Source organism: Cetorhinus maximus, chromosome 1 (genome assembly GCF_964194155.1).
Source record: "Cetorhinus maximus chromosome 1, sCetMax3.hap1.1, whole genome shotgun sequence".
NCBI classification, from domain to species: domain Eukaryota; kingdom Metazoa; phylum Chordata; class Chondrichthyes; order Lamniformes; family Cetorhinidae; genus Cetorhinus; species Cetorhinus maximus.
Genome location: NC_135879.1, coordinates 138,369,768 through 138,384,980, shown reverse-complemented (window position 1 = coordinate 138,384,980; position 15,213 = coordinate 138,369,768). Strand labels below are relative to the sequence as shown.

The following is a 15,213-nucleotide window of genomic DNA, read 5'->3' as shown; positions in this document are numbered from 1 at the left end:
CTTAAGCTAACTGGCCTATAGTTACCTGTTTTGTCTCCCTCCCTTTTTGAATAAGGGTGTTACATTGGCAGTTTTCCAATCCTCTGGGACTTTTCCAGAATCTAAAGATTCTTGGAAGGGCCAGTACCAGTATCAGAGTGGACTCTGACAATGAAATCATTTTGCTGTCTCCAAGGTTCGGAACTGTTTTCCATCTAAGAGCAAACAATATTTATTTCTGCAGTCTGGAACACAGGACTATGAGGTTCCAACATTGGACAGCCTTAGGTGTTGGAACATAGCGGTAGTGCATAGTGACTATAGATAAGATGACAAGGAAAGATAAAATTTCACATTTCATAGGTAGACTGATTTGCTCTGAATCCAATTTGTTGACCAAGCGATGTTAAAGTCTTCATGTACAATTGTCAAAATATTTGCAATATCAGAAGTACAGTTCCAACATACTGTTTATTGTGCAACCTAAATTTGCATATCGAGTTCCCTTTCCACACCAGTACCTACTCCCAACTTTATTCTGCCTCGCCACCTGGATTTCAGTCACTAACAAAGTCTTATAGAACTAATGACATTTACAGCACAGGAGGCAGTAATTCAGACAATTAAATCTGTGCCAGCCTTTTCCTAGAAAAATCCCAGATTAATGCCACTACTCTGTGTTCTTCTTACAGCTCTGTATGTCTCTCCACTTCAAATATTTATATGATTCTCCTTAGATAGATGCAATTGTCTTTGCTTAACCATTTCATATGACAAAACAATTTCATGCTACAAAAACCATCTACCGAGAGATGAAGAGTTACTGCCATCCACAGCTAACTTTCAGTGATCCTTAGAGGGGCAGTAGTAGAGTACATTAGACTCTCCCAGCTTATGCCATAAATGTTTGATTTGGATGTTTTTATTTTACATTGGCTCTCTTACAATTTACTGCATGACTACAACGCTTGGGCACTTGTCCACCTGATCGCATCCTATAAGCGGCCTTCCAGGCTGCATTGTCTCCTCCCAGTTCCCCCGCAATTTATCCCCGCACCCCCACTTTCCACCTCATCACCCCGGCTGATGCCGTCGTGGTGCCCATACTGGCATAGCTCCCTGCTATCAGTATTTAAATTGGCTGATCCCACTGTGATCCTATTTACTCCGGTCAGGCCAAACATAGAAATTGACAGGGCAAGGGATTTCCACTCCATTCAACGCCCAAAGTTTTTTGATCCATCATAGGAGAAAGCAATTTTAAAACATCTGAGCGCATTTAGTGAACCAAATATTAATGTTTTAAATTTATTTTGCCCTACAAATCACAACAAAGATAGAATAGTGACACAGTTTTTGACTGTATCATAGTGTTAACTGAAGTAGAAATAAAGATAAAAACAAAAAACTACTGCGGATGCTGGAAATCCAAAACAAAAACAGAATTACCTGGAAAAACTCAGCAGGTCTGGCAGCATCGGCGGAGAAGAAAAGAGTTGACGTTTCGAGTCCTCATGACCCTTCAACAGAACTGAGTATAGTTAGGAGAGGGGTGAAATATAATATATATATAATATAACTCTTAAACCAGCTTATATTTCACCCCTCTCCTAATTTTACTCAGTTCTGTTGAAGGGTCATGAGGACTCGAAACGTCAACTCTTTTCTTCTCCGCCGATGCTGCCAGACCTGCTGAGTTTTTCCAGGTAATTCTGTTTTTGTTTTAGGAATAAAGATTGATCGCCATAGCTATGTTCTCAGGGAATAACATTTAGTACCTGTACTGAAAATCACCAAACCACACTATTATGATATAATTTATGCTGTTGCTGCTATTTTGAATGAGATTTTCAATTAACCCCCCTCACCCCCTCCCAGTCTTCTCCAGGGCTGTTGCTTGTTGATATTTGATGGCAATGGTTTTTGATTCTTGCAGTTTTATAATTCCTGTTGCCATTGATAATCTTTCACTAATAAATACTCTAAATTATACAGCTTCTTGAAGTGGTGTGCAGCCATCTGATTATAAAACTACAGTTCACAAAATGCTTGTTATTTATGAGACGTGCTTCATGTAGAAAAGAGGCAAAAAAAACAGATGTGTACACAGGAATATAACACTCTACAGCTCAATAGAACATTAATGTTAGTCACTTTGCATTACTTTTTGACAGCTATGTTAACATATTTCCTCTTTTCTGGACTATTCCATTTACAGCCTGACTCCTTCTCTACAAAGTTCTGATGGTATCACCTATTTCCCACCTTTTGGGATATATACATCTGGTTTTCAAAGGAATATCTCAGAACCATTTTGAAAATGGAGAATAATTGTTAAAATTCTTTTGCGTGCTCATTTTTTTGTCGATTGGTTGTTGCCACTGCCAATTTTGAGAAGCCATTAGCTATTATGATTAAATGAGAAGTGAAGCACGCAGGTGCAGACCCTTGTCTTTCCTCCATTAAAATCAATGCTGCCAACGTTTTAGTTAAAAACAATGTTGGATGTCGCAGCAACTCACGTAAGGTGGAAAATCATTGTTTAGGACTGCTTCAGGACTTCAGTGTTTTGGCCATGCGCTGCTACGGATGATCATCGAGGGGATGGAGAGGAAGGTCCAGCTGTGAGTGGGGGAGGAAGATGTACTGGGAGAGTGGGAGAGGAAAATCTAGATTTGACTGGGAGAGGAAGGTGTGTTGGGGGTGGTGAGGTTGGGAGGGGGGAAACGAAGGTGTCAAGGGGTGAAGTTGGGAGGGGGAACTAGCTGTTGGAGCATGAGCTTGGGAGGGGGGAAACAGAAGTGTCATGGAGGGGTGAGCTTTGGGGGGGGATAAAGATGTCGGGCAGGTGAGGTTGGTGGGACAGGGAGTACAACATACGAACAAGGAACAGGAGTAGGCCATTCAGCCCCTCGAACCTGCTCCACCGTTTAATAAGTTAATGGCTGATCTGATATTAACCTGACATCTGCATCCCCCTACCCCCGATAACCTATCACTCCCTTGCTTACCAAGAATCTATCTACCTCTGACTTAAAAATATTCAAAGACTGCTTTCACCACCTTTTCAGGAAGAGAATTCCAAAGACTCATGACCCCCTGGGAGAAAAAAAATTGCCTCATCTCTGTTTTTAATGGGCAACCCCTTATTTTTAAATAGTGACCCCCTAATTCTAGATTCTTCCACAAGAGGAAACATCCTCTCCACATCCACCCTGTCAAGGTTTCAATCAAGTCGCCTCTTACTCTTATAAACTCCAGCAGATACAAGCCTAACCTTTCCAACTTTTCCTCATAAAACAATCCACCCATTCCAGGTATTAGTCTCGCAAACCCTTTCTGCACTGCTTCCAATGCACTTACATCCTCCTTTAAACAAGGTGACCAATACTGTACACAGTACTCCAAATGTGGTCTCACTAGTGCCCTGTATAACTGAAACATAATCTCCCTACTTTTGGATCCCTTCACAATAAATGATAACATTCTTTTAGCTTTCCTAATTACCTGCTGTACTTGCATATTAATATCTTGTGATTCATACACTAGGACACCCATATCCCTCTGCATCTCAGAGCTCTGCAATCTTTCACCATTTAGATAATATGCTTCTCTTATATTCTTCCTGCCAAAATGGATAATTTCACATTTTCCCACATTATATTCCCACATTATATTTGGGGAGGTGGTGGCATAGTGATATTGTCACTGGACAAGTATTCCAGAGATGCAGGGTAATACTCTAGGGACCTGGGTTCAAATCCCAACATGGCAGATGATGAAATTTAATAAAAATCTGGAATTAAAAGTCTGTTGGTAACTACAACACCATTGCTGATTGTCATAAAAACCCATTTGGTTCACTGATGTCCTTTAGGGAAGAAATCTGCCATCTTTACCTGGTCTGGCCTATATGTGACTCCAGGCAGCAATGTGGTTGTATCTTAAATGCCCTCTGAATTAGGGATGGGCAATAAATGCTGGCCAACGATGCCCACATCCCATGAATGAATTAAAAAAATCTCCATCTGTCTGATCTTTGCACATTCACTTAACCTACCTTTATCTTGTTGTAGCCTCCTTATGTCCACTTCACAAGCTACTTTCCTATCTATCTTTCTGTCATCAGAAAATTTGGCAAGCATCGCTTCAATCCCTTCATCCAAGTCATTTATATAAATTGTAAACAGTTGAGGTCCCAGCACTGTTCCCTGTGGCACACCACTCATTACATCTTGCCAACCTGAAAATGACCCATTTATGCCTAATCTCTGCTTCCTGTTTGCCACTCAATCTTCTATCCACACCTGTATGTTACCCCTATACCATCAGCTTTTATTTTCAGCAATAACCTCTGATGTGGCACTTTATCAAATGCTTCCTGGAAATCTAAGTACAGTACATCTACTGGTTCCCCTTTACCCACAGTACATGTTACTTCCTCAAAGAACTCTAATAGGTTGATTAAACAAGGTTCCCCTTTCAGAAAACCATGTTCACTCTGCCTGATGACCTTGCGCTTATCCAAGTGCCCTGCTATAACTTCTTTAATAATAGCTTCTAACATTATCTCTACAACAGATATACGTGGGTGGGGAGGGGGAGGGGGAGGGCGGGGATGGAGGGGATGTCCAGGTGAATGTGCAAGGGAGGTGTCTGTGGAGTCAATGACTGCCTCCTGGGGAGTGAAATAAGAGTGGGCCTGGTAGGGGGGAATGGTGACAATGAGAGAGACAGAGTGAGACGGTAGGGTGAGGGGGTGAGGGTGCGATAATATCGGTAAAAGGGTCAGCGAGGGTAGTTGGCAGGGATTCAGAGGCAGACATGGACAAGGTATGGAAAGGAGGATGTCAGGGAAGTTAATGTGGATGGGGAGGGATTTTTAGGAAGGAAGGGAATATGCACATTCACCTGGACATCCCCGAAAGAAAAAGGTTGTGTCTGGTAGGTGACCATGGGGAGATGGAAGGTGTTGCCGGCGGGTCAGCAGTGATGGGGGAAAGGAAATGGATGACTGGGGGAGGAGAAAGGACGGGATAGCTGAATAAGAATGTTAAACGCACCATGGGTGAAAATCCGAAAGTGAAAAGAGACTCATGGTGGGGGAAACAGGTGCTGCATGGGAGTGTGATCAATGGGTGGGCAGAGATTCAGGTCAGCTCAGTTGGACAACTGAAAGCAAACCCCAGCAGGCAGCATTGAAAATACTTAGGACATTGAGATGAGTGTGCTGGGGGAAGGATCCGTGTGCATGGGAGAATGCTTGCACGAGGCTCCGAAAGGCCAGCACTCCTCCTTCCAGAATCACTCGTGGGCCGGCTGCGTGCATCTGAACTGCTAGTGTGGGGACGGGGGTGTGGGGGGATGCAGGGGAAGGACCTGTGAAAACTGTAAATGAAGCTGAAAGTCAATATGCTTTCAGATTATTATCTGTGTGATTTTCCTCCACCTCACTCTTGCGTTGAGAGAGGGATGATGTGGTGCATGATCTGCACGTGTGTGTTTGCCACCACCTCACCTTCTCCACAGGCATGATCCATGTCCTCTCCAGTCAGCGCAATGGCACACTCCTCAAAGTGAGTGAGGGGCCTAATGTGTGCCACTCCACCCTGGTCTCAGACCTCTCTCTGCTGCTTAAAGCCAAATTCTCCTGCATGGAAACTGATGGTGAGTGGTGAGCGCAGCCATGGATGGGATGAGGATGCGAGCTCGAGAGGATATGAGCCTGATGGAGATGTGAGGGTGTGTGTGTAAGTTAGTGGTGTTGCCTCTTAAGGTGTGAGATTCCTGTGGATGTGTGATGGGTTTGTGATTGTGTGAGTTGAGAAGAATGACTTACCCTGATGAGACCATTCATCCTCTTGCGGCTCTGAGTGGCTGTCCTTGTTTGCAGGGCATTGGTGCTGACCACTGCTTCCCATGCTAGATTAGTAACCTTGCTTGCTGGCCTTTGCAGGCCTACACTGCATCTAAAAGGTGTCCCAGGGACGCATCGCTAAATCGGGGGGCTGGAGTCTTTTTGCATTTCAGCATCATGTCTTCCGTGCAGCAGTCCTGTGATTCAATCACTAAGAGGCATGTGCACGGCTGCACTTTAAATATGGTGCCCAGCATAAGGAAGTGGCGAGGTGATGGCATGGCAGCTGAATGAGAGCCCACCCACCATCGAAACGGCATGTTTCCCAGAAATGCACGATTAATGAGGCGGGTTTGGGACAATACAGCGTGAAAACCCGCCTTTGCAGCTGGTGGGTAAAATGCTCTTTTTCTTCCCCACTAAGTGCAAATCTGGGATGGTTCCGTCCCCAGAGACCACCAGCCATATGATGTTCCTGCAGGCTTCCAATGCCCACAGAATTCATTTCTCTCTGTGCCCTGAAGCAGACTTCCCCAATGCAGCTGAGTGTCCTGCTGATCCTGCTCATAGAACTGACTCCAGGAATTTACCTGGGGTTTGTGCTTAGGTTGGGGAGGGCACAGGTTTGTGGTGACTAGAAATCATTGCTCACTGATATTGTGACAATGTAGAAACAGGAAGGAAAATCAGCACCAACTTCTTCGAGAGGAAGATGTTAGCAAGGATAGAGAAAAATTAAAAAAAGAAACTTCAGATTGGATATTGGTTTCAGACTATCCAAATGACCAAACTGAATACAACTGATTATTACTCCAACTCAAACACATTTTACATTTGAACAATAGCAGCACAGGGTGAGTAAATGTGTCTTGAACAGGAGTGCAAAATGAACAGCAGTGTGCCAGCAGCCTATTTTACACTGTGGAAAAGAAAATTAAATGGAGCATGAAATGGGCTACCTATGTGCTTGTCACCCATTCTGCATTTCCATCCAAGATTTCACACGTTGTTCCTTGATGGATAATACCCACATCACAAAACTGCTGACAGTTTAACATAAATTGACCTCTTATTCTGAGTGTATAAAATGGCAGGTGTAAGAAGTAGTAAAAAAAAAGTGAGCGGGGTTAAGACATAAATTTTGAATATACAAATGGAACTTTGCTCTGCTTCTAACTGTACTGTACTAAATCTTATTTCAATGTTGACAGAAGTGACAAAAAGAAAATAAAAGTTTCATTCCTCAGCACTGTATTCCTCATCTTGGTGTGCAAATGATTTCAATAGGACAGAAGTGAAAAGATGACTGGATCTAAAAATCCATAGGTATTCCCCCAGTCTCCTGTCATAACTCTTGACAGGAGATCAGCAGAACTTCCAGGTAAATAGCTCACGAAGTTTACGTGCAGGAGCTATGGCAGGAGACCAGAAGAAACCCTGTGGGATTTCAGGGCAAATTATTTTATTTTGCTTTGTTTTGCCAGTACCTGCCTATTAGCTTATTTTCTCCAAATATTTTTAGATTCACATGTCAACATGGCTTTCAGATGAAAGGGATTGTCATTATTTCTAAATGGGCAGTAATAGGAAAACGTTATAAAATTGCAGTACAAATAACTTGTGGACGGAACTGATTTATTTTACAATGCTTTTAGTTCAAATGGATTCTTGGTGAAACTGTTGAAAACATGGGCAGAATTTACATTCGGCGTGCAGGAGCGTGCCCGACATGCTGGAACGTAAAATGACGCACGATGACGTCGGGCATGCGTCCCGGCGCCACCACGAACTTGCACGATATTTTGTTCGGCGGGCGCGCGGCGTAGTCGGCTGCACGCTCGCTGATAATTGATAGGCCTATTAAGGCCATTAACTAGATAATTAAGTTGAACTTTACGCTGTTCCTGTCGAACTTTACGGTCGGCGGGCAGGCAAAAAGGTCAAGCGGGCTTTACGTTTTTTAGGAAACCTCATCCACGAGCGGGATGAGGCTTCCTAAGGCTAATACTGATGAAATAAAAACTTTATTTTGAAAATAAAGACGTCCCCGCGACTACTTCCGCCGAGCCCGCCCGACGACGGGAAATCCCTGGCCCATGAGTCTGCAATGAAATCCTGGGGCTGAAATTCACACTGATCAGGTGGGCGCGTGCCCAACCCGATCAGTTGTGAAATCGCGAGAGATGATGTTGGACAAGCGTCCCAATGTCATCCCGCACTCACGTGATATTTCAGTCGGCAGGCGCACCCGCCAACAATTAAGAGGGCAATTAAGCCCATTAACGGTGCAGTTGTCTGTAATTTTACATAGCCCTTCCAGGCAGCCTTCACATTTTAATGAAACCTCATCCAAGGGCAGGGTGAGGTTTCCGTTATTAAATAAAACAAAAATAGAAATCTGTGGCCAGCATTTTTACAATCTATATGTTCAGGGGCCTGAATGTGATGCTTGGACATTTCTTTCTCGATTTTAAAAACTTTATTTCCTGGGTTTCGGTCTTTAGCCCCTGAGGTAGCTCTCTGCCTTCAGGGAGCTTTCTGTCAGCACTCGCTGCATTGGCATCATCACCCACCCTCCTCCCACCCCCACCCCGGCAGCGCTGGGCTTTTCAGTGCGCGCTTCACGCTGGTTGGCCGTTAATTGCCAGCCAGTGTGAAATCGCGGTCGGGGGCCAATTGGGGTCGGCGGTCCGTTTCCCAGCCGCTCCCAGGCCTGCCGATCATGCCCGCCCGCCAAGCTGAAAATTCAGGCCCTGATGTCATTTATTTTGGCTGGTAAATTATACATGACGACATAATAGGAATCCACTCCCATTGCCTATATACTGTCTGTTAATATAATTACACTGAGAGCTGGTATTGCTGCAGAATGCAAAGTTCCCCATTTTGAATGTAAGGACTGTAATAAGGACCTGGGGCAGGATCTTTAGGTTGGTGAGTGGGGGGTGGGATGACATCGGGTAGAGCTCCTGACCTCACCCCCGCGTCATCTCCATTTTCAGGTCGGCGGGGGCTCAGCCGAATCAGCTGTGCACCCGCTGACCTGTCAGCAGCCTATTGAGGCCATTTAAAAAGTCATTAACCTAATTAATCGGCCTGCCCGTCCAACCTTAGGGTCGGCAGGCGGGCCGGGAGCCCTGGCGGGCTTCAGAAAAAGCATGAAACCTCATTCACGGGCGGGATGAGGTTTCATGAGGGTTTTTAATTTTTTAGTAACGATTTAAGTTTAAGTGATGGACATGTCCCAACTCGTGTGGGGACATGTCAGGGAAATGTTTTAAACATTTGCATTAAAAGTTTTAATCCTGAGCCGATCTCCCTTAGGCAGCACTTAGCCTCAGGGAGATCAGTGCGCTCTTTCGTGCACATGGGTGAAAGAAAGAGTGCACTGCCGACTGAGGGAGCCCACACCCCCCCCACCCACACAGGGAGCACACAGCGCTCATTAGCCCACCCACGTAAAAGGGGGGCGCGCCACTGATTGGGGGGGGGCAATCGGAGGCACGCCCGCTCCTGCACTTCCCCCCCAACGGGGGGAAAATTCTTCCCCTAGATTTGCAATGAACAGAAGAGGAATTCCTTTTCCCATTCACCTGGCATAAGTTGCCTACAGATTTTTAGTGGGCTTTTCTGCAGAGATTTCCAGTCATCCAGCATCAGTTTGAATTCGGTGCCCTATACAAGAGCCTCTGTGGAGCCTGTGAGCAGCACAGTGGACTTCTTGACCAATCAGATTCCTCACCGAAATGTATTGGCAGTAAAGCGGAAATAAAAAAACACAGTAAATCTAAATTAAAATTAACTAACTGTATAGAAAGCAAAATAAGGTTTGGGACATAAATGTGGGATTAAGGGAAAATAAAAACCCTAAATAGAAAAACAGAAAAGCTTAAAAAAAATAAAGATTTTGTTTAGAAAATGTATAACATTAATTTTCTACAGAGAGAATAGACTGCACATACGAAATTTTGTAGATTTTCAGAGCCAAAGAAATTGTTCACCTATATATACCACCGATTATGCCATTAAAAACCAAGTTAATCCTGATTTTTAAAAAATTCATTCACGGGATGTGGGCTTTGCTGGCTGGGCCAGCATTTATTGCCCATCCCTAGTCGCCCTTGAGAAGGTGGTGGTGAGCTGCCTTCTTAAATCGCTGCAGTCCATGTGGTGCAGGCACACCCACAGTGCTGTTAGGAATGGAGTTCCAAGAATTTGACCCAGTGACCGTGAAGGAACGGCGATATATTTCCAAGTTAGGATGGTGAGTGACTTGTGGTCCGGAGTTGATGTTGAGGACTCCCAGGGCAACTCCCTCCCAACTGTATACCACTTTGCCGCCACCTCTGCTGAGTACATCTGTGGGGATGGTGATGGTGGTGTCCTGGACATTATCTGCCAGGTATGATTCCGTTAGGATGATTATGTCAGGCTGTTATTTGACTAGTCTGTGAGATAGCTCTTCCAATCTAGCCCCCAGATGGAGGACTTTGCAGGGTCGACAGGGCTGAGTTTCCCTTGTTTTTTCTGGTGCCTGGGTGATCTGTCCACTTTCATTCCTTTTTAGTGACTTTGTGGCTTGCTCGGCCATTTAAGAGTCAACATGGAGTCAACAGTAAGGACGGCAGATTTCCTTCTCTTTGTAAAAGGACATTAGTGAACCAGATAGGTTTTTGCAACAATCAACAATGGTTTCATGATTTTTCGTGAATTCAAATTCCACCATCTGCCACAGCGGGATTGAAACTCGGGTCCCCAGCACATTTCCCTGGGTCTCTGGATTACTTGTCCAGCGACAATACCACTACCCCATTGCCTCCCCCTGAACAATACTTAAACTTTTTATCAGTCTTTAGTGTGAGAGTGGTGATTAATTAGCCTAAATTCACATCATATCATTGATTTCTGTGCAGATTCCATTGGCAAAAACTGTAACAGTGCAGCCTCTTGAGGAGCAGGATGTTACTGGCTGCAATTTCTGCATTTCTACATTTAACTGCGCATATATGCTCACCAAATGTTGTCAGTTTTGCCCTGTAATAATAGTGAGCACTGACAGCCTTGACATTATTAGTACAGCAAAATCCAGACTATTGCCTCTTGTTATACTGAGTTTGCAAGAAAGTATTTTAGTTACAAACCTTGAGAAGTGTCGACACTACTCGCAGTTACTGTTTTATAGGCTGGATTCTGTCCTGCTTTTTTCAGAAACTGAGACTGCCAGAGTAAACCCCATTTATTTATAAAGGCTTTGAGATGTTGACTCACATCTAATGATAATCAGGTGGAGACTGCCATCAATTTTGTTGAAGAAACTAAACTATTTACCTCCTGCCTTCATCTCTCTGGTTAAACTGTATTTAAATATTGGCCTCCGGAGACAGGACGCAGAGACTCAGATTGGCATCTTAGCCAATGGCAATAATCTCTGTTCTGCTTGATCAAGCTCTCCTTCATTGTGTTTGCAGATGCATATACAAGCGCAGAGGTGAATTACAATTGGACCAATGGACCAGAAAACTCTGTGGAAGTCGCAGAAGATGGCTCTCGCCTGAATCAGTATGATTTACTAGGACAAACTGTTGGGGAAGAGCTTGTCCAGTCCAGCACAGGTTTGTAAAGAGAATTAAATAAAGCTGATGCTAAAGAAAATATTTTATTTGGGTGCTCAGTATGTCATGAAAATTAATACGCAAAAAATGGTCTGATCCTGGGAAAAACATCCTTGCGTAGATTTGCTTTGGTTGCAGAATGACTGCATACTGAGCAGGGGAGCGGTGGGGGTGCTGGGTGGTGTTGGTGGTGGTGGTAGGAATTTGGAATGGAAGCAGTTTCTGCCAGGTTTTCAGCCCTTTGTGAGTACGCTTGTAAATTTTCCTGGATACTTCCTTGACCTGCCCCTCCATCCATCATTATATCACATTTGCAGACAGGAATCACATCATGCTGGAACTCCTCCCACCACACCCCCTCCCCAAAATATGGCCAACTTTGCTGTAATGGCCTCTAGAGGGCCCCATTGTGCCACATACTATTGAAGGTTATTATTTCAGTTGAAATAGGAAACTCTGGTCACTTTGGTCAAGTTAGACCAGCTTACCACCATCTCCCAACAGAGTGAGATGGGTCTGCTCTGAAATTCTGGTGCCACCCCTATGGTGCCATTAATGGCTTAGGCTTCTCCTGCTATTAAATAAATGAAGCCACCTCCAATATTTACAATGGAGTGAGAACCAGCATAGTTGGGCAACTAGAAATTGTGCCTCGCTGCACTTCCAGTCGGTGAGCAGGGCCTGTGCAAATCCTAGGCTCCTGTTTGTAATCTGTTTTTTGCTAAGTTCTTGCTAACTAGCTGCCCAGTCCGTGACAATTTATCACTGTTTTGATCCTGATTGTAAGGCCAACTACCTGGGATGATTAGTTTTAACAAAAATTGTTTGTGTATTTTAATTACTAATGCAGTGTACTTTTCAGATCAGTGTGAAAGCAGAAGACCATTGCAGAGTCTTAGTTGGATTTTTCTTGTAGAAATTAAGCTAACTTGTTCTCAGTTTATACCAGTAACTAGTGGGGAAAGAAATAGTAGGTGCTAAACCCACTAATGCCTGTGCATGTTTGTTCTTTCACATTCTGATGAAGCATCTTAAAGACGTTTACAAATGCTTTGCACCATACAACCATAGTAAAGTTATTGCATAGAAAGAGGTCATTCAGCCCATCATGTCTGTGCTGGCCAGAAAAAGATGAAAAAGAAACTAGCTGCTCATTTTAATCCTACTTTCCAGCACCTTCTCTGGCAGGTTATAGTGCTTCATGTGCAGACCTAGGTACCTTTCAAATGAGTTAAGTGTTTCAGCCTCAACCGCCGGTTTAGGCAGTGAATTCCAGACATCCACCACCCTCTGGATGAAGAAGTTTTTCTTCATGTCCCCTCTAACCCTTCTACCAATCACCTTAAATCTATGCCCCTTGGCAATTGACCCCTCAGGTAGATGAAACAAGTCTTTCCTGTCTACCCTATCTCGGCCCCTCATAATTTTGTACACCTCAATTAGGTCACCCCTTAGCCTCCTCAGTTCTAAGGAAATCAACCCCAGCCTTTCTTTCCAATCTTTCCTCATAGCTGCAATTTTCAAGCCCTGGCAAAATTCTTGTAAATCTTCTTAACACTCTCTCCAGAGCAATTATTCCCTTCCTGTAATGCAGTGAACAGAACTGTACACAGAATTCCAGCTGTGGCCGAACCAGCGTTTTATACAGTTCATTACATCCTTGCTTTTCTATTCAATACCTTGTCCAATAAAGGAAAGTATTCCATATGCTTTCTTTACCACCTTATGCACCTGTCCTGCCACCTTCAGGGACCTATGGACATGCACTCCAAAGTCTCTCACTTCCTCAACCTCTCTCAATATTGTCCTGTTTATTGAGTATTCCCTTGCTTTGTTTGTCCTCTTCAAATGTATTACCTCACACTTTTCCAGATGAATTCCATTTGCCACTTTTCTGCCCACTTGACCAAACCATTGATATAATTCTGGAGACAACAGCTCTCCTCTTCACTATCAACTACATGGCCAATTTTTGTATCATATGCAAATTTCCCAATCATACCTCCCACATTCATGCCCACATCATTAATTTTTAAAAATTCATTCACGGGATGTGGGCTTCACTGGCTGGGCCAGAATTTATTTCCCATCCCTAGTTGCCCTTGAGAAGGTGGTGGTGAGCTGCCTTCTTGAACCGCTGCAGTCCACCTGGTGTAGGTACACACACAGTACAGTGAGGAAGCGAGTTCCAGGATTTTGACCCAACGACATGAAGGAACAGTAATATATTCCCAAGTCAGGATGGTGAGTGACTTGGAGGGAAACTTCCAGTTGGTGGTATTCCCATCTATCTGCTACCCTTGTCCTTCTCAATGGCAGTGGTCATGGGTTTGGAAGGCGTAGTTGAAGGAGCCTTGGTGAATTCCTGCAATGCATCTTGTAGATGGTACACACTGCCGCTACTGTGTGTCGGTGGTGGAAGGAGTGAATATTTGTGGATGGAGTGCCAATCAAGCGGGCTGCTTTGTCCTGGATAGTGTCAAGCTTCCTGAGTGTTGTGGGAGCTGTACCCAACTAGAAAAGTGGGGATTATCCCATCAGACTCCTGACTTGTGCCTTATCGATGGTGGACAGGCTTTGGTGAGTCAGGAGGTGAATTACTCGTTGCACGATTCCTAGGCTCTGACCTGATCTTATTTATATGACTAGTCCAGTTCAGTTTCTGCTCAATGGTAACTCCCAGGATGTTGGTAGCGGGGGATTCAGTGATGGTAATGCCATTGAACATCAAGGGGTGATGGTTAGACTCTATCTTGTTGGAGATGATCATTGCCTGACACTTGTGTCGCACAAATGTTACTTGCCACTTGTCAGCCCAAGCCTGTATATTATCCGGGTCTTGCTGCATTTGGACATGGACTGCTTCAACAAACAGCAAAGGTCCAAACACTGAGCTTTATGGAAAACCACTGGAAACCGTTTTCCACTTGCAAAAGCATCCATTAACCATTACCCTATGTTTCCTGTCGCTATTCAATACTTCACAGAATCACAGAATTTTAACAGCACAGAAGGAGGCCATTCGGCCTATCATGTCTGCACCGGCTCTCCAAATGAGCATTATGACCTGGTGTCATTGCGCTGCCATTTCCCCGTATCCCTGCACATTATTTCTATTCAAATCATCATCTAATGCCCTCTTGAATGCCTCGATTGAACCTGCCTCCACCACACTTCCAGGCAGTGCATTCCAGACCCGAACCACTCGTTGTGTGAAAAATTGTTCTCTCAGGTCATATTTGCTTCTTTTAAAAATCATTTTAAATCTGTGCCCTCTCGTTGTTGATCCTTTTACGAGCGGGAACAGCTTCTCCCTATCTACTCTGTCACCTCATGATTTTGAACATTTCTATCAAATCCCCTCTTAGCCTTCTTCTCTCCAAGGGGAACAGTCCCAACCTCTCCAAACTATCCTTATAGCTGAAGTTTCTCATCCCTGGAACCATTCTTGTAAACCTGTTCTGCACTCTCTCCAATGCGTTCACACCCTTCCTATAGTGTGGCACCCAGAACTGTACGCAGTACTCCAACTGAGGTCGAATGAGTGTCTTATATAAGTTCAGCATAACCTCCCTGCTCTTGTACTCTATGCCCCTATTAATAAAGCCCAGGATACTATATGCTTTATTAACTGCGCTCTCCATCTGTCCTGCTACCTTCAATGATCTATGCACATATATACCCAGGTCTTTCTGCTTCTGCACCCCCTTCAAAATTTCACCCCTTATTTTATGTTACCTGTCCATGTTCTTTCTACCAAAATGC

General features: G+C 44.2%; 1 protein-coding gene across 1 annotated transcript in view; it reads left to right on the top strand.

Moving 5' to 3' along the window:
- LOC144683797 (gamma-aminobutyric acid receptor subunit alpha-2-like) overlaps positions 1 to 15,213 on the top strand; it is a 412,721-nt gene that overhangs the window by 297,154 nt on the left and 100,354 nt on the right. Inside the window, exon 7 of the mRNA XM_078547208.1 lies at positions 11,305 to 11,448. Coding sequence (XP_078403334.1) covers positions 11,305 to 11,448 — 144 coding nt within the window. The remainder of the gene's footprint in view (positions 1 to 11,304; positions 11,449 to 15,213) is intronic.